Source organism: Botrytis deweyae (assembly GCF_014898535.1).
Source record: "Botrytis deweyae strain B1 chromosome Unknown BDEW_018, whole genome shotgun sequence".
NCBI classification, from domain to species: Eukaryota; Fungi; Ascomycota; class Leotiomycetes; order Helotiales; family Sclerotiniaceae; genus Botrytis; species Botrytis deweyae.
In genome coordinates, this window is record NW_024066225.1 from 480092 (window position 1) to 502391 (window position 22300).

The following is a 22300-nucleotide window of genomic DNA, read 5'->3' on the forward strand; positions in this document are numbered from 1 at the left end:
TCAAAGCCTCTCTCTTTTTGATCGGAACATTAACTAACTATTACACCCCGATCCAGATCACATCTATCAATCTCCCATACCATACGACTCCCAAACTCTCAAATAACACTCCCACGTACTCGAATTCGACGATTTGATTGGATATACAGACTGGTTTTGCAATTTTGAATAATCTTTCGATAAAGCGACTTTCATTCACTGACCTCAAATCGAACCCCTTCACCACGCTACCACCTAACTTTCTGAAACACCACTTCAAATATCGAACTAATCCTCGAAATAAATCCTCCCAACCTTCCTTATTCCTTATTCACAACTACGATTGCAATAATAGCTTCAATATCAACAATAATACACCGGATTTCGTACGAAATAACACTCTGATATCCATGCAAAACAGTTAAACGATAAATCACACACATTTTCGACAACAAACTTTCACATCACTCGCAAAACCCTCAAATCGTCCATCATGTGCTTCAAGTCGTTCTGGGGCTACACCTGTGGCCACTGCAGCTTACCCTGCATTACAAAATGCCCAACTACCGCTCAAAACGAGAATTTTCCCCCATGTTCTATTCCGGCCTTACAAACCATTCCTGCCAACCAATTCTGTCATGCTTGCATGCGTGTGAGTTGGAATATGAGCGTTATAGCCGAGGAGAATGCTCATCGAGAGAGACATGAGCGAGGAGAGTGTAAGTGTGAGGTTATATTTGATAGGGCAGAGAGAGAGCGTCGGGAGAGAGAGCGGGGTGGTGATTTGGGGGCTAGAGATTTCAGGAGAGAGGGAGAGGGAAATGGGAATGGGAATGAGAGAGATGGAAATGGAAGAGCTAGAGCCGGGGGACGAGGAAGAGGCCGAGATACCGGTGCGAATACTGCAGGTACAATCGATAACGCTGGCGATAACAACCACGGAGGACGCGAGGGACAAGGCAGACAACCGGAAGAAATTGGCGGAAATAGCGTTATGATGCAAGGATCAAACATGGAAGCTATGATGAACACTACACCACCAGGTTATCGCAGTCCTCATCCCCGCGATCCAGCCTCTTCCCACCGATACTTCCATGTCGCCAACGTCCACAGAAGAGGTCCATACGACATGAATCCCGTTACGGGTGTTGTACCTGCTCGGCCCATCGAAAATCCACCAATTAGGACAAGTTCATCTCCTATGTACGGAGATATGATGATCATTCCCCCTGATCCAAGAATGTCAAACATGGGTGTCTATCCTCCAGGACATCCCATTCTCGCCAATCACAGAGCTGAAGCCCATGCATTCCACTCTTTCGAGATGCCTCCACCCCCTTCTTCAGGTCCTCCTAGCTATCGGAGTCCCAATTTCGCTCCATCTACTTATAGCGATGGAAATGGTAGCACTATCTACCCTGGAAACCAGTACTCTTGGAGCCCCGATCCGGAGCCTACTGCGCCAATACCAATGCACGGTTCCGAGAGAGGACCAATTGGTGGCATGGATCCTCGATCATACGGTCAATCAGGTCCACCAAGCCAACCTAGATTTCGACACACCCCTACTCCATTTACAGATCCAACCAGCTATCCAATGATATATCCGCAAAATCAAGTCATGGACACTGATGCTCACCGAGAGACCTATAACTACGCAGGCTACTACATGGACCGTCCTCATTTCAATGCCAGCACCAGTGCCAATACTAATGCACGCGGCTCACCCCAAACACGCGCTCAAGGTCCTGCTGGCGTCTCCATGGCCGAACACCAACCATTGGGCGGTTTTGCTCGTGCACCCACATTCTCCCCTCTTTCTCGTGGTGTTTCTAGTCCAAGAAATGTATGGCACGCTTCGGATAACGGTTTACCTCCACTCCCACCACAGGTTCCCTATCTAGGGGACTTGCCTTTGGTAGCTCCTGCTGCTCCGAGACATTTCAATGAGGGTCATCATGGAGCTAGACGCAATGGACGTCATGGGAATGACAATGCTCAACGCAACACTGTTCAAAGAGCTAGAACCACTCAATCTATGGGACAACTTCAAATGCAGATGACTACTACTACCGGTCCAGTTCAAACTGATTCTCAATCGACACAAGCAACTACTCAAGCAAATACTATTCAGGGACAAGCTCAAATGCATTCTCAAGATACACCTGCTACTATGAATATTGCCCTCTTGCGTACGCCAAGAGTCATCAGCAGCATGCCACGACCAAACTCAACAATGTAAAGGGATCAAGCAAGAACAAGGCAAAAATTTCAAGTAAGTTTTCAAATGCAGATAATATTTTGAGGATAGTCATTTATGTCGTGCAATGCTGGAACTATGCTAACTCAGCCTTTCACTTAGAATTTGTACATTGAGAACAAAGGAGAAGAATCTGCGCCGAAATTGCTTGAAACCACTGTACCATCACCGGCATCTTATTTTCCTTTCTCACTTTTCTTTTCGTCGAATCACGACTACCGATCAACTTCTCCGAAGACTGCGAGCATGATTAGCATGGATCTACAAGCGACAAATGTTTTCATGAAAACTTACCCAAATCCATGGTACCAATGATAGCAACCGCGTCAGCAAGCAAATGTCCTCTTGAGATTTGATCAAATCCACCCAAATGAGCGAAACCTGGCGCGCGAATCTTGCATCGGTATGGTCTTTCACTTCCATCACTTACAACGTACACACCCATTTCACCCTTAGGTGCCTCAATTGCGGAATAAGTCTCTCCGGGTGGAACAGTGTATCCCTTGGTGAATAGCAAAAAGTGGTGGATAAGTGCTTCCATGTTCTCCTTCATAGCAGCACGGGGTGGTGGAGAGATCTTGTAGTCCTCTACTCGGATGGGTCCAGCTGGCATCTTATTCAAGCATTGATGAATGATTCGGAGGGATTGTCTGAATTCCTCCATTCTGCAGAGGTATCGATCGTAGCAATCACCATGAACACCAACTGGTACATCGAAGTCGACTTGGTCATATGCATCATAAGGTTGGCTCTTACGGATGTCAAATGGAACACCACTACCTCGAAGCATAACACCAGTGAAACTCAAGTTCAGAGCGTCAGCGGCTGAAACGACACCAACTCCTTTTGTTCTTCCAATCCAAATTCTATTATCGGTAAGTAGTTCCTCAGTTTCGTCGATACGGTCGCCGAATTGAGTGGCCCATTGGTAGATGTCGTCAAGAAGTCCAACTGGAATATCTTGATGGACACCACCTGGACGAACATATGCAGCGTGCAAGCGGGCTCCTGAAACTCGTTCGTAGAATTCCTACGTTGGATATCAGCACCATTACATTTCCTTAGATAGTCAAAATAAATAATAATAAAATTTCCTTACCATAAGCTTCTCACGTTCTTCGAAACCCCACAAGAAAGGTGTAAGAGCACCAACATCCATTGCGTGAGACAAGACCGACATAAGATGATTCAAAATTCTAGTGATTTCAGCAAAAAGCGTTCGAATCCATTTTGCTCTCTCGGGAATTTCAACATTTAGCAACTTCTCAACAGCCAAAGAGAAACATTGCTCATTGGTCATCATAGAAACGTAATCCAATCGATCAAAGTATGGTAAAGCCTGGATGTATGTCTTATATTCGATCAACTTCTCAGTTCCCCGATGCAATAAACCGACATGAGGATCCGACCTCACGATTTCCTCTCCGTTAAGCTCCAAAATTAAACGCAACACACCGTGAGCAGCCGGATGTTGAGGGCCAAAGTTCACGGTATAATGGCGAATCTTCCTCTTCTCCACATTTTCGTCTTCGTGCAGTCTTGAATCGGGAGCCACATCGAGATGATCTGGAGTGTTGTTAAATGCGAAATGTTCGTCGGTAGGAACTAATCTTGTGCCCTCGTATGGCTCTGCGTATCTGCGGGCTGGGAGTGCTGAAAATGCTCTAATTGAGGCTCTTGATGTCGAGGGACGAAGTGTGGTGGGTCGCAACGAGCATCTAGTAGCTGTGCGCCCGGCCTGCCGGAATAGTGATGCGACCATTGTGAACAAAACTGAAGAGATACTGGATGATTTTTACCAGATCTCAATGTTTTGAGAGAGACAATGAGATGAGACTGAGGAGTGGAGAGTGAGGCCGATTTAGCGTTTGCCTCTTTGATTATCTTGATGATGTTCTTGACTTCTTAGCACGGATCTTTTGTTTAGCTTTGCTTATTTAAGATCATCTGATTGGCTGTTAGGGATAGCAAGGGTCGGCGCCGGTTGATCTTTGATGCCGATATCAAAATTTATTTTTTAGTATCTTCAGAATCTTTGCGACAGTGCGACTGAGAGTAGAACGACCCCGCGATCGATTTTTTACTCGGGTTTGGAGAATTATACAAAATGGCACCAAAACAAAAATATACTGCGGCTGATGCCCCACCACCCAGAAGCTTTTCTGAAAGAGAATTGGCAGCTAGAAAGGTACAAAGTCTTCAAATGTACACTGATTTCATTTCTGATTCCGTTCATAGATAGTTGGAATAAACACCGAAACCGTCACCGACATCACATCCACAGATTTCCCAGGTCATTGGCCTAACGAAGATCATGCATGGAACAAACAAAGATTCGCCGAGAACCTCCAAGTGCAATTCCACCAAAACGAACCACTCCTCTCCTCATTCTCCCTCATTGGCATCGATGCCTCAGTCGCCAATGCCTTCCGTCGAATCCTCATTGCTGAAATTCCCACACTCGCTATCGAATACTGTTTCGTCAAAAACAACACTTCTGTAATCCAAGATGAAGTTCTCTGCGCTCGTCTCGGTCTCGTACCATTCAAGGGAGGAAAAGAGGGACTCTTAGATTTCATGAAATGGTTCCAAAAGCCCGAGGAAGAAACCCCCGAAGAAGAACGTCACCTCGGCTCTTTCGATCATAACACCATTCAATTGACCCTGAAAGTCGAATGTACACACAACAAGGAAGCTGCTCCAGGAGAAACAGATCCAAGAAAAAAATACCACAATGCACATGTATATGCGAAGGATATCGAATTTAAGCCATTTGGAAGACAGCTCGAGTATTTCAGCGGCGAGAACACTATCAAGAGTCCTAATCCAGATATTTTGATCGCGAAGATGAGACCCGGTCAAGTCATTGATATCGACATGCATGCGATTAAGGGAATTGGAAGGGATCACGCCAAGTTTTCGCCAGTAGCTACAGCTTCATATCGATTATTGCCAGTGATTGATATTACTCAACCAATCTTGGGCAAAGACGCAAAGAAGTTCAAGAGATGTTTCCCTGACGGCGTTATTGGAATTGAGAAGGTTACTGCAAAGGAGGCAAAGATTAAAGGAAGTGGATATGAAGGACACGAGGGTGAGGACAAGGCAGTGGTTGTAGATGCTATGAGGGATACGGTCAGCAGAGAATGTTTAAGACATGAGGAGTTCCAAGGCAAGGTCAAATTGGGGAGAGTCAGAGATCATTTCATTTTCTCGATCGAGAGCTTGGGACAATGGGATAGTGATGAATTGTTCCTGGAGTCGATTAAGACACTGAGAACAAAGTGTGAAGCATTCAAGACGAGTTTACAAAACATGACGAAGTAATTTGTGGAGATATATAGGGGAGCATTGCAGGAGTTTTAGGAAATATGGCGTTAGTTGGTTCATACGTGGGATAAATGGGTATCTAGATTCTAAAGAGCTTATTATAACCAAAAAATCAATGCCATTTATATGATATCATTCTCTCATAGGTCATAGGAAACTAGATATGCAAGCTATCAGAACTCCTTTTGCCTATGATCCCGCTAAATCCACTTCATTTTCACATCATTCATTCTTCGTCGTGTTTTCCAAGCTAAACTCCGGCTAAGCAGACACACTCTCATTCGCAGCAGCATCTGCCACAAATTCCCTGGAGAATTTCAGTCTGTACTTGAACATGACTGAACCTAATGACGGATCTGTCACTGCAACCTCATCCCCGTCCCCTGTCATTTCTCCCATCTTCCTCGACAAGTTGTGCTCAGTCTTCACGCGCAAGCTCTCCGGGCTCTGCATGTACAAAGACTTATTGTCGGCTGAACGAATTGAAGGCTTCTTGAGCTGTGCTTCTGGTCTATGTGCAAGAGAATCGATGAACTCCTGAAGAGTCAAATTGGGGTCGATGCTCAAATCCCTTGCCAAGTTTCCACACACGGGACAGTCGTCCTTCTTCTCATGCTTGAAGGTGTAGGTGTAAATGCCGTCGTCTCCACTGTACATCATGTAATTTTCTTCCAACCCAAGAGAGGGATTGGTACTGCTTGCGATTTTGAACGCTTCATTACAGCAGCTTGCCGCGATTATTGCGTTAGTTGAGGCGATTGCTGGAATGATATTTTTGACCACTCCTTGTGTCAAAAAATAAGTAACACCCGGGATGTTAAACTCTTGCGCTCTAGTTAGGGCCTTCTTGTAAAGCCAAGTGATGTGTTCTGGATCATCATTATCTAGCTTAGGAAATGGCTTCTCTTGCTCCCATGCCATAATGTGAGCCCACTCGATACAGTGCTCCGGTTGGCGAGGAATTGTAGCTAGCGTACAGAGAGGAACTGCAGCTCTTGGTGCGTGCATATCAAGTTGACACTCGATACAGGAAGTCATGGTCGGTAAGATTACACGGGATTGACCTTTGAATCCTAATGGTACCGTTAACAAATTTGCTCTGAGTGCTTGAAACGTTTCTAATACCTTCGGTACCTCCGTCAATCAATGGCTTCAGACTGTCCGGGTTTTCCATATCAACCATATCGACCAATTTAGAATTAATCCATCGTCGGGCTTCGATACTGTCTAACCCGCATACAACAATGCTGAATTGCATGTAGAATTCCTCATCCTTGTCTTGGATCTTGCAATTATGCGGCACAATCGTGACACCCTTTACTCGTTTCTCCACAAATTTGGCTGCAACTTCAGCCTTGGACTTGCCAACATCGCTATGGCGGAAAAGAAATTGTCGATTCAGATTTGAAACATCGATTGTGTCTGAAGCAGCTTAGTTAGAGTGTTATCTCAGATTAGGTTGAACAAAAAAGTACCCATATCAATCACATGAATCGTCTTGAATCCTGATAGCGCTAGATTCTTCAAGATTTCGCAACCAAGACCTCCCGCTCCACTACTTTCTGTTAGCACTCGGAGCTCTATTCTGTGAACTTCTTAGGCAACCAACATCACCCTGGAGACGTGTTAGCAATATATTCTTTATTTGTTTTCAAGAATATCAAAACGCACAAGATTTTCATGTGATCGAGGAGAGCAGTGCATGCCTCGCTACCATCAAACTCCTCATCAGTAAATGGTCCAGGAGTTCGACGGATATTGTCTAAATAAGTCCTTCAAATTGTTAGTTTAGTAGTAAACAAATCGGAAGGATATACGTACCATCTTGAGAGTGTTTGGGTCGCCATAGTTAGAGAATTTGGGTGTTCAATAATTTCTCGAGTACTTCGCTGCGGTAAAGGAATTTGTTGTAGAAAAGGATAATTGTATGATCAAAACAGCTTGGAACTGTTGGAAATGGAGTGTATTCTTATCGAGGTGCATGAGCTTGTTAGCGCTATCACAAACGCTTTAGCCGCGATTGCCCGCCGTATAGCTAGTAGTTGGACGAAGAACAATAGACTCTGAGAATCAAAAAAATTACTTGAATCTAAAAATCTACTCAGAGTCACCCATTAACTGAATTCGATGCAGCTATGGATGATCTACTCACACCAGTGAGTATAGTCTATAAGAGACAAGAGCAAAAAGATGAAAATGCTCTTATTGAGGTTTCTACCTCTTCAAGTTCACCATTAATCCAGCCAGTCAAAAAGACCCATTCAAATCCTATACACATATCAAGCGCTGAACAAGCATTGGAAACTCTGAAAAACCAGCCCAGCTTTGACGACTTGAAGTCGGCTCTGGAATTTCTTGATAATCAAATAGATTTTAGTATTACTTCTCCAGGTCCCCTGGCTTCTCAGCTAGTTCATGTTTTGGTGTCTGAAGTCACACCCAATTACTGGAGTATTTTTCATGAGTCGGGCGGCAGGGCCAAAAAGAACAAGCAATCTCCTATTTTTAAATTACTGCTTAAATCAATTCGAAGTACAACCGGTATTAATGCTATATTGCTGAATTTAAAGCGACTCACGCAGCAGTCCAAGGAGACTAAGAAGAATATAGGAGGTGAGCTATCCGAAACTTAGGTTTAAATAAGCTATTCATCTGAAGATCTAACGATATATAGGTTCAAGCATCGAAGAGAGTCTAAAGATACAGCTGCAACTTTGTGTTGAGGTTCTTGAAGGGGAAAGCACTGTCGAAAAGCTCTGGAACACTATCACTAGTTCATCTGATGTCGCTATCAAGCAGAGAGTTCTTTTCAACGAGTTCTTGAACTTAATAGGGAGTGGAAAGGTCATTGGTATCACTGCCGAGGCCGAAGCAATCTCTAATGAACTCAGTAAACAGCCAAATGACAAGCATTGGGTCGCCGATGGAGGCTCCTATAGCAGATGGCTGGGCCAAAATATCATCTTCTGGTTGAAAGCCCTGCCAAAAGACTCCGAGCAAGCATGGAAGAGCTGCAACGAGCTCTTTGGGAAGTGTCTTAGGCTTGGTCATATTGGTAAGACTACTCATTGGATTGATTTGATTTCATCGCTCACCGGGGTCCAGATAATATTTCCAAAGAGATTTTAGGCTCTCTACTCTTACAAAAAGAAGAAGATGCAGCAAAATTCTTAAAGCTATATGGATACCTTCCAAGCTTTGAACAACGGAATCTACTTCATACATTTTTAAATCTATTGTCACGGGATAATTTATCATTGGATATCACATCGGAGGACGATGAGAAGTGGTGGCAAGCAAATGAAGTCATCGTATCAGCAGCGGCTAAGCTCATTAGCATGCTAATCGCTGATAATGAGTCGCGGAAAGATCATCTGATAACTTGGTTGACAAACTCCTCGGGGGCTGGTATAGGCGAAGGTGTGGCAATTCGACGTGCTGCAATCGCATCCCTCTCAAAAAGCAAGAAGGATATGGAAAGCATATTGGAAAGAAGTTTGAGCCAGTTTGGTGATAATTTGTATATTAGACATGCGCCTACCTTGCAACAAGAAGGTATGCTTTTTCAAAAAATCAAATGCCATTCCTTTGCTAATATGATTCCAAGTACATGCACAAGTTCTCCTCCTGTCTGCTGGATACGTTTGTAGAATGTCGCCTCTTCGACTTGCGATGATCATGAGGTCGGGTTCTCATTTGAGTGTTGTTTCAAATAGATTAGCTGCATCATCACCTCGAGCACGCTTCTTGGGTATGGTCATTGGAGAAGCCATGTCCAGCTTAGTCGATAAAGGAGATAAAATCATGGATTTCAAGATTGAAGATACGAAAACGTCCGAAGCAAAATGGTACAAGAGTTTGGTAAACGTATCAGATACAATTGGCAATCTCGAGCCTCTCAAGTCGACGTTTGTTCCAAAAATATCGAAAACAACGAAATCTGCAAAGGCCAAGCCAGCGTCAAAGCCAAACCCCCTCAAAGGAAATTCTAAAATCATCTCCATCGAAGAAATTGAAGACGATGACGAAGTAGAATCTGATGACGATGGACTTACTCCTTATGCCAAACCTGATTCCGATGTCGAAGACTCCGATGAAGATCCAACACTTGTCATCAGAAACAAACCAACAGCTCCCGTCTATATTCGTGATCTCATCACCTATCTAAGAGATACTGAAAACTATGATCGTCAAAAACTAGCACTTACCACTGCAGCTTCCTTGATACGGCGTAAAGCCAACTTTGGCGCAGAGGTCAGTTCTCACGCGGAAGAGATCGCAACTCTTCTTGTTGGTTTGCAAGATAAGTATGATATCGAGAACTTCCAAGAAATGCGTTCCCAAGCTATGATCGCCATCCTCATTGCACTACCAGAAAAAATGGGCCAATGGTTTTCGAAGACATTCTTTGATGGCGATTATTCTCTAGCTCAGCGTGCTGCTGTTCTTACCACACTCGGTCTTGGAGCTCGTGAGCTAGGCGGCCATGGTACTGAAGACAAGTCTCTCAACAATGCCACTGGTTCATCTTCATCTTCATCGACTTTTCCTTCAAAAAAGCTCCCAGAAGCAATGCACAGACACTATTCTCCGTCCCCTTCAAAGCCTGCTCTTACTGCTCTTAGCGCAACAGCCAACCCCGTCGAAGCCCTAACCAGCAGCCTGCAAAAAACTTTCCTCGCGCCTCTTGCAGCCCAAACAGCCGACAGCTTAAGCGGTCCAAATATTCTCAAAGTCCGCACTTTTTCCTCGCGCCTCGAGGTCGAGAAAAAGCGCAAAAAGCCTATCTCCAATGCCCTTGCCAAAATCGTCTCTACCTCATTTTTCTTCCCCTTAACCGGTCGCTTTTTTATTCATCTCAGAGCCTACGGTTCAAACTCTTCTTCCAACATCGCTTTCCAACCCTATCTCCTCAGCCTCTTTCTCAAAACCCTTAGTATAATTCTCCACTCTTCCGGACAATCAACACTAAGTCTTCCACAAATGACGAGCGAATTTTGGGATTTATGTCTTGGTTTAAGAATGCAAGCGATGACAGATACGGTAGTGCAAGAAGCGCTATTGTTTTCTTTCATGACGATTTTGGAGATTAATGATGGAGATCTTAGGGGTCTGGCGGAAAGACATGGGAGGGAATTATTGGAGACGAGGGGGTGGGTTGAGGGGGTTTTTAAAGGGATTGGCGCGGGGAGTGAGGAAGATGAAAAGAGGAGATTACTTGCTGCGGGCGTGTTGGTCAGAATTGGGGAGTGTGTGGAGAAGTGGCAGAGGCTTATGGTGGGGGATGTGGTAGGGTTTACATAGACGAATCGGATGAAATGCTGAGAGAAATGACGTCTCCTTGCTTTTGATGCATGAGCTAGACTTTTAAGTCCCCGGCTCGAGCCCGGATAGTCGTGTAGACAAACTTGCAGGAGATGTTGATCAAATTAAGATAAGAAATCGATTGAAGCGAAGGATATAGCTGTAAATTGTTTTGAGAGAACTTCTGCACCAGTGAACTTTCACAACTGGTAAGAAGAATCGATGATACGCTAATTGGATATCCTGAAGCCACAAATGTTGAACTGAATGAGCGACTGCTTTTTCAAAAATACCTTGTTCGATAACATAAATCTTCCAATACCTAGGTAATTATTTGCACTTCTCCCAGGTACGCTGTTAAAACCACGCAGCAATAAAAACAGATTTTTTTACATCTTGTCCCATATCCTTCATATTGGTTGTTGTCCAACATGCATTCTAAATCCCTTTCGCCGTTTAAAGGTTCGCCCTGTCGCCCCTTGCCCTCATAACCCTCCTAGCACTATTCAGCTGCGCCCCTAGATCTTCGTTCCAAATCCACTTGCACCTCTCCACCAATTTCTCCTTCATACTCTCAATATTCACACCTACGCCATCACCCCCTACATCCTCCTCATTCTCGAACTCATAAAGCTCCGCTGCTTCTCTACTTGTCTTCACTACCTTTTGACTTCTCGGCCTCCTAATCTCGTCGTACGCTCTAAACGCATTTTCAATGTCACCCACTCCCTTGCAGTCTCCGAGTAAATTACTCAAAACAAAGGCATCTTCGATAGCTTGCCCCGCACCTGCTCCTTGATGGGGAGTACTTGCATGAGCTGCGTCACCTGAGAGCACAAGCCTACCTTTATAGTAAGTTGGAGCAGGAGGGTGATCGAAGAGAGCCCAGACGTCTGGTTTTTCCATAAGTGATAAAACGTGCTTTGCGTCTTTACCCCAGCCTTTAAAATCAGAGAACATGTCTGACTCTTTCATTGGAATAACCCATTTTTCGTTTTCCCACTTTCCATCCGGTTGCGTTTGAAAAGCTACGACATTCATTGTGGCGCCTTTTTCAATGGGGAATGTTAGGATCTAGAGGGATGTTAGTTTCTATTGAATCAGATGAGGGAAGAATACTTACGTGACTTTTGTGGCCTAGGTACATCTGACTGTTTTTGGCTAAATATTCTCCAACAGCTCCAATGGCCTTTTCCATGGGAATCAGACCTCTATATGCATACTTTCCACTAAATACCGGTAAAGTTGCTTCATGATCATCGCCCAGAACCATGTGTCTCGTCCTCGATTTAATACCATCACACCCAATCACCGCATCCGCCTCTGCAGTCGTTCCATCCTGGAAAGTCATCAATAGCCTACTTCCCTTCTCCTCTACCTTCTCAACTCTCTTTCCAAATTGTGCGATTTCTTTTGGAACCAGTTTAACCAATTCGTCGAGAAAGTGAGCTCTGTGAACAGAAGCTTGTCCATAACCTTCGGCCACAACTTTAGCCAGGAATTCTCCTTCTTTAACTGGTGGTTTTCCTGTTTTGAAATCTTTCCAGCCGTCTTCGGACGTGCCTATCCGGAAATCAAACCAGACATCTCTTTCTTCCGGTGATCCATTGTAGGTTGCGCAATTGCTAAAGCCGCGTTTGATAGCTGGATCTATCAATTCCATTGCTCTGATAGAATTGGGTCCGAATGATACTCCTGCACCCTGTGGAATATGAGCATCAGAGTAAATTATGAAGGAAAACGTGTGATCATACAATTTCCGCAAATGCAGGCGCGGCTTCGTATACTATGCATGGAATGTTTTGTTTTATGAGACCAATTGCCATACATAATCCACCGATACCTCCGCCTGAATAGTTATTAGGTGAACTTTACTTTGATTTTAAGGTTGCAACATACCGCAAATGGCGACATGGAAAGGTTTCTTGGATTGAGTGGATGCTGACATCATAGAGAAAACAACCAGGAACACCTTGGTCTGGTTTATGAGATGGTATATGGTATCGAAAGAAAATTATAGGTAGAATATAACGAGAAGACGACTTGGAGAAGGAGGACTGAGCATAGGAAAGGAAAGCACATCTCAAAGGACGTAGAAGTATATATAGTAGAAACAGACAACTATATCTGGGGTATACTAATGTGGCACATACGACCGCTTACCACTCCAACATCAAGCTAATTGTCATGTATTTCGGAGCGGCTCTTGCCAAGCTCCCCGCATTCAATCATTTATATAATTGATTTATCAATACTTGGGGAAACATACGCCATTCAAACCCCAATTCGGGCCTCGGCATACAAAGACGGTACCAAGTTTATAGTAATACCTTGGCCATGAGAGGTCAAGGTCGGGGAGATAACTCTGTCCCGAAAAAGTCTGAGACTAAAAAGGAACTTGCGTCGGTCATGCAGATGTGGACCAAGCACTGTTCTTGAGTAATCTTGCACGTGATCACGCGCTCTCAGCGCGATCTTCCTCACACGCGAAGTCTTATCGTTATCGCCCCCTCATCGCATCTGGTTCTTTCTATCACTACCTACCTTCATCTCCTCCTCAACATACACTAGAAGACGTTAATTTGCTGGTCCAAATACTATCTTCGTTCGCTCCTTCAAATAATCGACATCATGCCTTTAGGTTGGGAGAGAATCAATGCCAAAAGAACACAACCAAATAATAACATCGTCTTCATCAAACCCCTCTCTGGTGAAGATCAATCCAAATCTCAAGAATTTTTGGAACGAATTGCTGCACAATGTACTCCCATAATGAACAAACACCATCTCGCTGTCGCATCACTAGAAGAGTATCCCCCCAACTTAGAATTCTGGGGTATGATTCCCCCTTCTCAACTCATGCTGCTTATACTAATCAACTATGCAGGTCGCAATTTCAATAACGGAGAAGTCATACAACTTGTACTCAAGTCGCCTTCAACAGGCAGATGGCTGCCGTTCAAATTTGTTCAGATGGTTATGATGCATGAGTTGGCGCATTGTAAACAGATGAATCATTCTGGGGCATTCTGGAAAGTTAGAAATGAATATTCGGCGGAGATGAAGGGGCTATGGGAGAGGGGATATACAGGTGATGGACTTTGGGGACAAGGTGTACTATTGAAAGATGGTGCGTTTATGGGAGATCAGTTGGGTGAGGGAGAGGTATTGCCGGAACACTTATGTGGTGGAACTTTTAAGTCGAGAGGGGGAGGGAAGAAGAGGAAGGCAAAAGCGAAGATCACTTATAAGGAGCAGAAAGAGAGGAGAATTAGAAAGAAATTTGGTGTCAATGGAGTTGCTTGTGAGTCTGGCATCTATATCCTACCAATGCTATTCCTCTTCTTCAATCTCGAAGCACAGTACTAATCCAAACAACCGCAGTAGGAGAAGACGTCGCTACAAAGGTCGCTCTTGAGAAAGGTAAAAAGAATCTTTCCAAGCCTAAAGTAGCGGGTAGTAAACGAGGCCGAGAACTTCGCGCTGCTGCTGCATTGGCTCGTTTCGAAGTGAAAAAAGAAGAGCCAGACATAAAAGACGAAGATCTAGTCACCGATAGTGAAGCAGAAAGTGATGTGGAAGACGAAATGTACATCAAGCCTGAACCAGATGATGCACTTGATCTTGATGGAAGTAGACTTGTGGATCGAAAGGGGAGGGGAATGGTCAAAGTTTGTGAAGATGAGGACAGAGATAATGAGGATGCGAAGAGAGAGTTCGAGGAATTGAGAGGGATGGAGAGTATTGAAAGATACTTTAAACCGGATAGCTCATCAAAGATTAAACAGGAATCGCAAGAAGAAGCGACAAAAAATTGCCCAGGGTCGTCAAAGACAGAAAAGCCGACTAGAAGCAACAATATCGAGACGAATACCCCCACCGCAAAACCCCCTTCGATCAAACCAAGACCGCCCATCGCTATAGTCCCCGAAACCAAATTACAAACACCTCCTCTTAATTCGGCGTCGCCAAGAACCAAGTCTCCACCCCCATCTCCATTTCCATCAACCTGTCCAATTTGCTCCCTAGAAAACCCACCTTATTCCCTCACCTGCACCATTTGCGCCAACGTCCTCCGTCCCAAAGACGTACACAACTCGTGGAAATGCACAAGTGCAGTGTGCAGAAACGGGTCGTACATCAATGCCGGAGATGTCGCTTTCTGTGGTGCTTGCGGAGGAAGGAAAGGGAAAGCGATATGAGAACGCTTGTTTTGGAGTTAGGAGGTGGAATTTTAGATTGCTTTCCTGAGAGCGGGGAGTTAACAATGTATTTATGATGGAGTTCCGGGAGTGTGGGGAGGGGGGGAGAGGTGGGGGAAGGGGGGAATTAATCTGTAATGGGTTTGGTATTTGTATAGAATAGATTAGATGTAAGGTTAAGTTTATCATTTTGGGAAATAATGAAAATGAGAATAGGAAATCAAAATAATTAAAGATGTTAGAGAAATAACATAAACTACCTATCTATCTACTCATTTCGATAAATATTGAGATAGTAGAGAAAAAGCTCACCGGTCGATACTTTATTCTTCTAGGGTTAGTCATGTCACGTTTTTCGAAACTCTACTCCAAACTCCAAACTCCAAATTCCAAACTTCAAAAAAGAACTAAAATTAGATATAGAAATCAAGTCAACGGGATGAAATAACGAAATCAAGTTTGTCTTTTTTTTATTTTATTTTTTTATTACGTATTATGTATTATAAGTATAAGTTTATGAATATGAGTTTATAAATATAAGTTGTAAGCTGTATACTATACATTATATATTATTAATATAAGTTTATGAGTATGAGTTTATAAGTATGAGTTATAAGTATGAGTTATAAGTATGAGTTATAAGTATGAGTTATAAGTATGAGTTATAAGTATGAGTTTATAAATATAAATTTATAAATATAAGTTTTTGAATATAAGTTTTTGAATATGAGTTTATAAGTGTGAGTTCATGAGTGTGAGTTTATAAGTATGAGTTTATAAGTGAATTGTAAGTTATAAGTTGTGAGTGAGTTATAAGTTATGATTTGTAAGTTGTGAGTTATGAATATGAGTTGTGTATTATGAGTTGTGTATTATGAGTTGTGTATTATAAGTTATAAGTTATGAGTTGTAAGTTATGAGTTATAAGTTATGAGTTGTAAGTTATGAGTTGTAAGTTGTATACTATGAATTTATGAGTATTTATGAGTATTTTAGGAAAGAGAGAGGGAGGGGAGGTTTCATGGAATGGATGGGATGGATGGGCTTGGAAACTAGTGTTCATATCATATCATGTTAAATTTATATTGTTTGTCGTTCAGTTGGGCATCTAGCTGTTTTCGTGGATAGATAGATAGATACTATATTATATTATGTTATATTATGTGTAGGTTAGATATAGATGTAAATATGAATATCTAGGTATGTATAATTCATATGATAAGAAGAGAGATGATAAGATGAGATCAAACCAGATATATCCTACCTCTACGTAAGCGAAAAAACGGGCGGAAATTGAGTACCTTTCAAAGGACTTTTTTAATAGATGATAAATTCATTTCAAATTAAATATTGAAATTTGAAAAAAGCAAAAGAAAATTTAAGTCTTCTTTGTATTGATTCTAAATGGTTTTATGATTTAATATTATATTCAAAAGAGATCTTAGTTGTTGAAGGTCTTTCGAATGGTGGTCAATTTCCGCCTGTTTTTTTTGCTTACGTAGATCCTACATACCTAGTGATTTTATAAAGATGATACGGTAAAGATCACTGGCTTTTTGTTTCGAAGTTTTGGGTTTGGGTATGATTCTTTGGTTTGGATGAAGCAGAGAAACCTTGGAATGAGAAGGTTTGTGTAAAATCGATTGGGTAGATAAGTCTAATGGTATTCTACCGAAGATGGAAGTACAACGTTGATGGATGGGATTCAGATGCATGTTGAGCTGTTCTCGCAGTATCGTAACTCATTGGATTTTGTGCACTCGCTCTATATTTTCTCATTCTTTCCCTTTCGTACTTCCTTCCCTCCCTACGCGCTCTCTCTCCTTCTACTAATCGATAACATCATCCCTCAGCGCAAAGAGTTCCGCCATCATTTCTCCCGTCCTACTCCTCACAGCATCATGATACATTCCATTAGTAACCCACTGTTTACATCCCCTCACCAATTTAACTGTTTCTTGCGCTAGCCCAAAATCCACGTACATGTCATCCACATACGTAGCTGAATACATGGGAACTTCATTTCGTGCCAATTGCCATTCATCGTATAGAGGGGGCCATTCTGTGTATTCGGCTAGGATCTTGGCGGCTGGGTAGATGGCGGAAAGTTCGGGGGAGGTTTCGAACATGAAGGGATAAATCATTTCACCGGAGAAGAAGAGCGGCTCGCTGATTAGGGAGGAGGGGGAACGGGGACGCCCGGTGAGCCATTTGAATTCGGAGAGGGACCTTCCTACCTGTAGCAGAAAAGTTAGGGATTAGATGGATGGTGATAGAGGCGATGGAAGAGAACTTACTCGGTCGGCGGCCCAGTCTGAGGCTTTGCCTTGGCAATAGATGGATTCGTGCAAGATAGCGTAGATTACATTGTTATCCATACTATGGGAATATTAATGACCATTTATCAGGAGGAAGTTTGGGAATAGCGAAGAATTTGGTGAGTGTTGGAAGTTTGAAAGGGAAAACTGAAAACTGCTCACCTGACAATATCCTCAATAGCCTTAAGAGTAGGTTTAGTAATGAACGAATACTGATCCAAATCCGAACTCATCCTTAACACGATATCATGAACCAGATCCAAACCTCCATGGAAACCAAACTGAATACCCATAGTTAAGAACATTCTCACAGTCAATGTACCACCAGATGGCATTTGTAGTCCATTCTTAGCGCTAATGTGAATTGCTAGACCTTGAACAACAGCAACATCTTCGGGAAACTTTTGATAGTAGGCCCGGTTTCTCTCAATTACTTTTTGAAAGGTAGCGCGATAGACTCGATCGGCCGAGTGACCAACTGGGGCAAGACCACCGCTGGTGAAAACTTCACGTAGACCTTGGTGGTGAAAAGAGAGATACGTGAGGATGCAAAAACCACCAAATGATTGGCCGAACACGGACCATCTGTATGATGTTAGCGGGTGTTCACTCTGGATTTCAATAACGTGGAATCAGTGGTATGAAAGATGAACTTCGTCTGTGTCGAGAGACAAAGTTCTGAAAGGGGACGGGAAGAAGGAAATGTTTTGGGATAAAAAAAACAATTGGAAATGAGAACTCGGAAGAGAATGAAGAAAATTACATACTTCTTGAGTTCTTCAGGATAATCAGCAGTGAGTATCTTTCTTATAGCCTCACAATCCCTCACAATATTATCAGCTCTGAAATGCTTAAGATAATCGGCTTGACGTTGGGCATCTCCCTGCAAAGCCAAAGTACCAGCTGAAATCGGATTACTCAATCCAGTTCCCCGCTGATCAATATATAACATTTGATAGCCTTTATCGAGAACTACATTGGTAATTGGAGAATCTTGAGGTGGTCTGCATCCAAAACCTGGTCCACCTTGGAGGTAAACAAACCAGGGCTTTTGGGAAGACTTGCGGTTTTCTTCTTCCGTGGGTTTTGTAGCTGGATTCTCATACTTGATTACACTGCGTGCGAATATTCGAATTGAGCCTTTTGATTCATTAGAGTAGCTAGATAGGTAGGCTGGAGTTAGAGTCTTATCTTTCAAAGCAGATACTCGTTGCTGTTTGTTGGGATTATAAGAAATTCTCTGGGGATATCACTCACTCCAAAGGAACCTCGAAAAATAGTTCCGAAACTTTCAGCTTTCCTAGGGATATGTTAGTTTAAATTTCTTGCTTGGTAGTGCTAAGCAGAGATCAATAATAGATTCAGATAGGAAACAGGACAAGTCATGTATTGTTTGTAGATTGAGTCCAATTTGAGCAGATGAGACCAAATTGGTCATGACAGATACAAAAACATGAATATGTGAGTGTTTTCCAAACATAGAGAATCAAAAGGCAGATAATATCTTACCTGGTATCAAATGTGTTTTTGAATCCACAAGCTGAGATGAGGACATTTTGCTAGGTAGTTTTGAGGCTGGTGTTGTCCTTAACAATTTGAAGAGTTGCTTGTTGAGGTTGAGCATAAGAAGTATCTCAAGAAAAGGCAATTCTATAAATTGAAGGGCACAACAAGATCGATCTAAAGAGATCTATAAACTGTTGGATGAGCACACCGCTGACTGAAGTGCGCTTTGCTTAATATGATATCTCAAGCGCAAAGAAAGATAAGCAACAGATGGTGGAGAAGAGTGAGATTGTACACCTATCCATGTATGATACTTGAAGAATATAAAGGAGGATCACCGCTTTTATATGTAGCGAATGTTATCGGGTTGAGATTTTCACAAGTGTCTTGTATGAAGATATAATCTCGATATATAACATATACGGGACTGGACTCCAGGAGGGGAAGCCATGCAAACGTGGGGCCAAGTCGGCCTTCAAGGGTAGATGGCTGGATTGCTGGATTGCCTCTTGCTTGCCTTCTGCACATTAACACGCCTGCGCTATCACACAACACAATCCACCCCACCAAGAAATCAACAAACATCCATCTTTATCAAAGAAGAAAGAGTTGATTGGAATAACCTGGGAAGAATAGGGAAAGCTTAAAGGTATGTGATATTCAATACCTCTCTTTACCTACATAGTAATTCCAGATACATTTGAGATGAAGGAGAGAGTACAGTTTGTAGTATCATGGTTTCGTATGGTTGCTCACTATCATTCAATTGATTGAGAAAATGAAAGTTCGTTTTTTATGGGTCCCGTGCTTGCAAAATCTTCCATTCACTATCCTGTGGTTACATGATACCACATACATACAGGATCAGACACATCCGTACGGCTTCAAAGCTCCTCGGAACTTACATATAAAGCCATTAGAGGATCGATCACATCCAAGCCATCTGAGCTACTACGCACTACCTCTACAGAATCGCTGACTCTCTGTTCTTCAGTCACGTGATACGTGTGCCCCTCCCTCTTGACTTTCTGGTCGACTCTTCAAGATGGCTAAAGACAAGAAATCCAAGTCTGAAGACAAAAAGAAGAAGCTTGCAGAAAAGAAGCAAAAGCAAGAGAAAAAGGCCGACAAGAAAGAAAAGTCGAAAGCTCAAAAATCCAAATCCGCCGACGACAGCGACAATGAATCCATCGATCTCGATTCTGTTCTTGCCGAGTATGCTAAAGCTCAAGAATCGTTCTTGAAGATCACAGAAGTGGTTTGCGAGCCTCCGAAACCAAGAGCTTCTTCGACTCTCATCGCTAGTCCTAATAATGCGAATGAACTATTTTTATTCGGGGGAGAGTATTTCAACGGCGCTTTGGCGACTTTCTTCAATGACTTGTATGTGTATGCGGTTAATAAGGATGAGTGGCATGTAGTGACTAGCCCAAATGCTCCATTGCCAAGATCTGGACATGCGTGGTGTAGAGGTGGAAATGCAGGGGGCATATACATGTTTGGAGGGGAGTTTTCCAGTCCGAAACAGGGAACTTTTTATCACTATAATGTGAGTTCTTTCACGCCATATCATTATACATCATACTTTCAGACTTAAGAACTGGGATACAAATAATTGATATATGAATATATACTAACAATACACAGGATTTCTGGCACCTCAATCCCTCTGAACGTGAATGGACACGTCTAGAAACCAAGGGCAAATCTCCCCCCGCTCGTAGCGGTCACCGCATGACCTACTACAAAAACTACATTATCCTATTCGGCGGTTTCCAAGACACATCGCAAGCGACCAAATATCTCTCCGACCTCTGGATCTACGATACTTCCAACTTCATCTGGCACAATCCCGTCCTTCCCCCCGTGACCCAGAAACCCGACGCCCGATCCTCCTTCACCTTTCTCCCGCACGAGAACGGCGCCGTGTTGTACGGAGGCTATTCCCGTGTCAAAACAAACGTCTCAGGAAAACAGATGAAAGGCGGTGGAATGGCCATGCGCAACGTGCTCAAACCCATGGTCCACCAAGACTGTTTCTATCTCCGCATTACTCAGCCCGCCGATACATCGACCGCCGCTCCTCCCACCGTGCGTTGGGAACGCAGGAAAAAACCAGCCAACACCCCGAATCCTCCACGTGCAGGCGCTACAATGGCTTACCACAAAGGGCGCGGTATTCAATTTGGCGGTGTACACGATGTTGAGGAATCCGAGGAGGGAATCGATAGCGAATTTTTCAATACGCTATTCGCATGGAACATTGAACGAAATCGTTATTTCCCCCTTGCCCTACGTAAGCCACGAGCTCAAAAGAAAAACAATGGGGGAAACGAGCGCGGAGGAGGAAGAAGAGGAAGAGGCCAAGCGAACGAAGAAGAACTCCTACGCAATCTCGCCGCGCTCGAGACGGGCAAATCGCTAGCCGATGCAGATGATATGGAGATTGACACCAGCAAGCCCGAAGATGAAGACGCAGATGCCTTACCCGCTAAGCAGATTCTCATGGAATTCCCCCACGTCAGATTTAATGCACAGTTGGCTGTTCAGGATGATGTTCTCTACATCTACGGAGGTACATATGAGAAAGGCGATCGCGAATTTACGTTTGATGAAATGTACGCGGTCGATCTAGGCAAAATGGATGGCGTAAAAGAGATATTCAGACGAGAGCCCGAGAACTGGCTTGGCAGCGAGGAAGACAGCGAAGACGACGAAGAAGATGAGGACGAAGACGACGAAGACGAAGACGACGAGGAAGATGCCGACGAAGATGGCGATGTCAAAATGGACGATAAAAAACACCTGCACACCGAAAGCACACGCAAATCCAAGCGCAAAGAGAAGGATGCTCTTTCCTCGGAGCTCCCCGATTCATCCCCTGTTACTGCTGCGCCCGAATCCTTCGACGATACACCCGATACCTCGACGACCAGTCCGGACGATCATCTCCCGCATCCTCGTCCGTTTGAAAGCCGTCGCGATTTCTTCCAGCGCACGGGCAATGAATGGCAGGAAGCGTTGATGACGGGACTGCGCTGGAAGGGAATCCAGCCTGAAACGCTCAGTGTTAAGGAGATTAAGACGAAGGCGTTTGAGATGAGTGAGGAGAAGTGGTGGGATTGTAGAGAGGAGATTGTGGCGTTGGAAGATGAGCAGGAGGCGAGTGGGATTGGAGAGGTTGTGGCGTTGGCGGAGAGGGCGGAGGGAGGTGGAGGGGGTGTGGGAAGGAGACGGTAGGTTTGGTGTGATAGGGTGGATGGGTAGATGGATAGGTGGACTATGAGCTAGCAAAATTATGCATATTCTACCATCCTCCTCCTCATGATTTCCAATACCGATCAGAATGTCTGAATCTTTATACTTAAAGATACTCGACACTCAAGACTTGAACTCCTGAC

General features: G+C 43.6%; 9 protein-coding genes across 9 annotated transcripts; 5 read left to right on the top strand and 4 right to left on the bottom strand.

Moving 5' to 3' along the window:
- Positions 1–472: 472 nt before the first annotated feature.
- Positions 473–2221, top strand: EAE98_007637 (uncharacterized protein; the record flags this gene model as incomplete). The annotated part of the gene is made up of 1 exon (XM_038955260.1): positions 473–2221. The coding sequence occupies one exon, from the start codon at positions 473–475 to the stop codon at positions 2219–2221; it is 1749 nt and encodes a 582-aa protein (XP_038808438.1).
- A 233-nt stretch (positions 2222–2454) lies between these two features.
- On the bottom strand, positions 2455–4001 carry EAE98_007638 (uncharacterized protein; the record flags this gene model as incomplete). Its single annotated transcript, XM_038955261.1, has 3 exons — positions 2455–2477; positions 2534–3269; positions 3339–4001. The coding sequence occupies 3 exons, from the start codon at positions 3999–4001 to the stop codon at positions 2455–2457; spliced, it is 1422 nt and encodes a 473-aa protein (XP_038808439.1).
- A 345-nt stretch (positions 4002–4346) lies between these two features.
- Positions 4347–5566, top strand: EAE98_007639 (uncharacterized protein; the record flags this gene model as incomplete). Its single annotated transcript, XM_038955262.1, has 2 exons — positions 4347–4427; positions 4478–5566. 2 exons carry the CDS (start codon positions 4347–4349, stop codon positions 5564–5566), a joined length of 1170 nt encoding a protein of 389 aa, XP_038808440.1.
- An 88-nt stretch (positions 5567–5654) lies between these two features.
- On the bottom strand, positions 5655–7416 carry EAE98_007640 (uncharacterized protein; the record flags this gene model as incomplete). Its single annotated transcript, XM_038955263.1, has 6 exons — positions 5655–6642; positions 6695–6991; positions 7045–7124; positions 7179–7184; positions 7241–7342; positions 7391–7416. The coding sequence occupies 6 exons, from the start codon at positions 7414–7416 to the stop codon at positions 5831–5833; spliced, it is 1323 nt and encodes a 440-aa protein (XP_038808441.1). The 3' UTR covers positions 5655–5830.
- Positions 7417–7704: 288 nt separating this feature from the next.
- EAE98_007641 (uncharacterized protein) lies at positions 7705–10873 on the top strand (the record flags this gene model as incomplete). The annotated part of the gene is made up of 4 exons (XM_038955264.1): positions 7705–8182; positions 8244–8624; positions 8675–9124; positions 9177–10873. 4 exons carry the CDS (start codon positions 7705–7707, stop codon positions 10871–10873), a joined length of 3006 nt encoding a protein of 1001 aa, XP_038808442.1.
- A 456-nt stretch (positions 10874–11329) lies between these two features.
- EAE98_007642 (uncharacterized protein) lies at positions 11330–12821 on the bottom strand (the record flags this gene model as incomplete). The annotated part of the gene is made up of 4 exons (XM_038955265.1): positions 11330–11947; positions 11997–12575; positions 12628–12722; positions 12773–12821. 4 exons carry the CDS (start codon positions 12819–12821, stop codon positions 11330–11332), a joined length of 1341 nt encoding a protein of 446 aa, XP_038808443.1.
- A 683-nt stretch (positions 12822–13504) lies between these two features.
- Positions 13505–15075, top strand: EAE98_007643 (uncharacterized protein; the record flags this gene model as incomplete). The annotated part of the gene is made up of 3 exons (XM_038955266.1): positions 13505–13709; positions 13761–14177; positions 14258–15075. 3 exons carry the CDS (start codon positions 13505–13507, stop codon positions 15073–15075), a joined length of 1440 nt encoding a protein of 479 aa, XP_038808444.1.
- A 1619-nt stretch (positions 15076–16694) lies between these two features.
- EAE98_007644 (uncharacterized protein) lies at positions 16695–19746 on the bottom strand. The gene is made up of 6 exons (XM_038955267.1): positions 18903–19746; positions 18662–18693; positions 18161–18606; positions 17556–17978; positions 17373–17454; positions 16695–17312 (listed from the first exon to the last, which is right to left on the bottom strand). Exons 1-6 carry the CDS (start codon positions 19015–19017, stop codon positions 16905–16907), a joined length of 1506 nt encoding a protein of 501 aa, XP_038808445.1. The 5' UTR covers positions 19018–19746; the 3' UTR covers positions 16695–16904.
- A 198-nt stretch (positions 19747–19944) lies between these two features.
- On the top strand, positions 19945–22139 carry EAE98_007645 (uncharacterized protein; the record flags this gene model as incomplete). Its single annotated transcript, XM_038955268.1, has 2 exons — positions 19945–20448; positions 20547–22139. The coding sequence occupies 2 exons, from the start codon at positions 19945–19947 to the stop codon at positions 22137–22139; spliced, it is 2097 nt and encodes a 698-aa protein (XP_038808446.1).
- Positions 22140–22300: the final 161 nt, after the last annotated feature.

Bases quoted from the DNA above. Each gene is read 5' to 3' on its own strand.
- EAE98_007644 (XM_038955267.1), bottom strand. From the start codon at position 19,017: ATGCTCAACCTCAACAAGCAACTCTTCAAATTGTTAAGGACAACACCA. The intron at 18,607-18,661 runs GTTCCTTTGGAG...CCCAACAAACAG, and splicing joins TTTCGGAACTATTTTTCGAG to CAACGAGTATCTGCTTTGAA. The intron at 17,313-17,372 runs GTAAGTTCTCTT...TTTCTGCTACAG, and splicing joins CAGACTGGGCCGCCGACCGA to GTAGGAAGGTCCCTCTCCGA.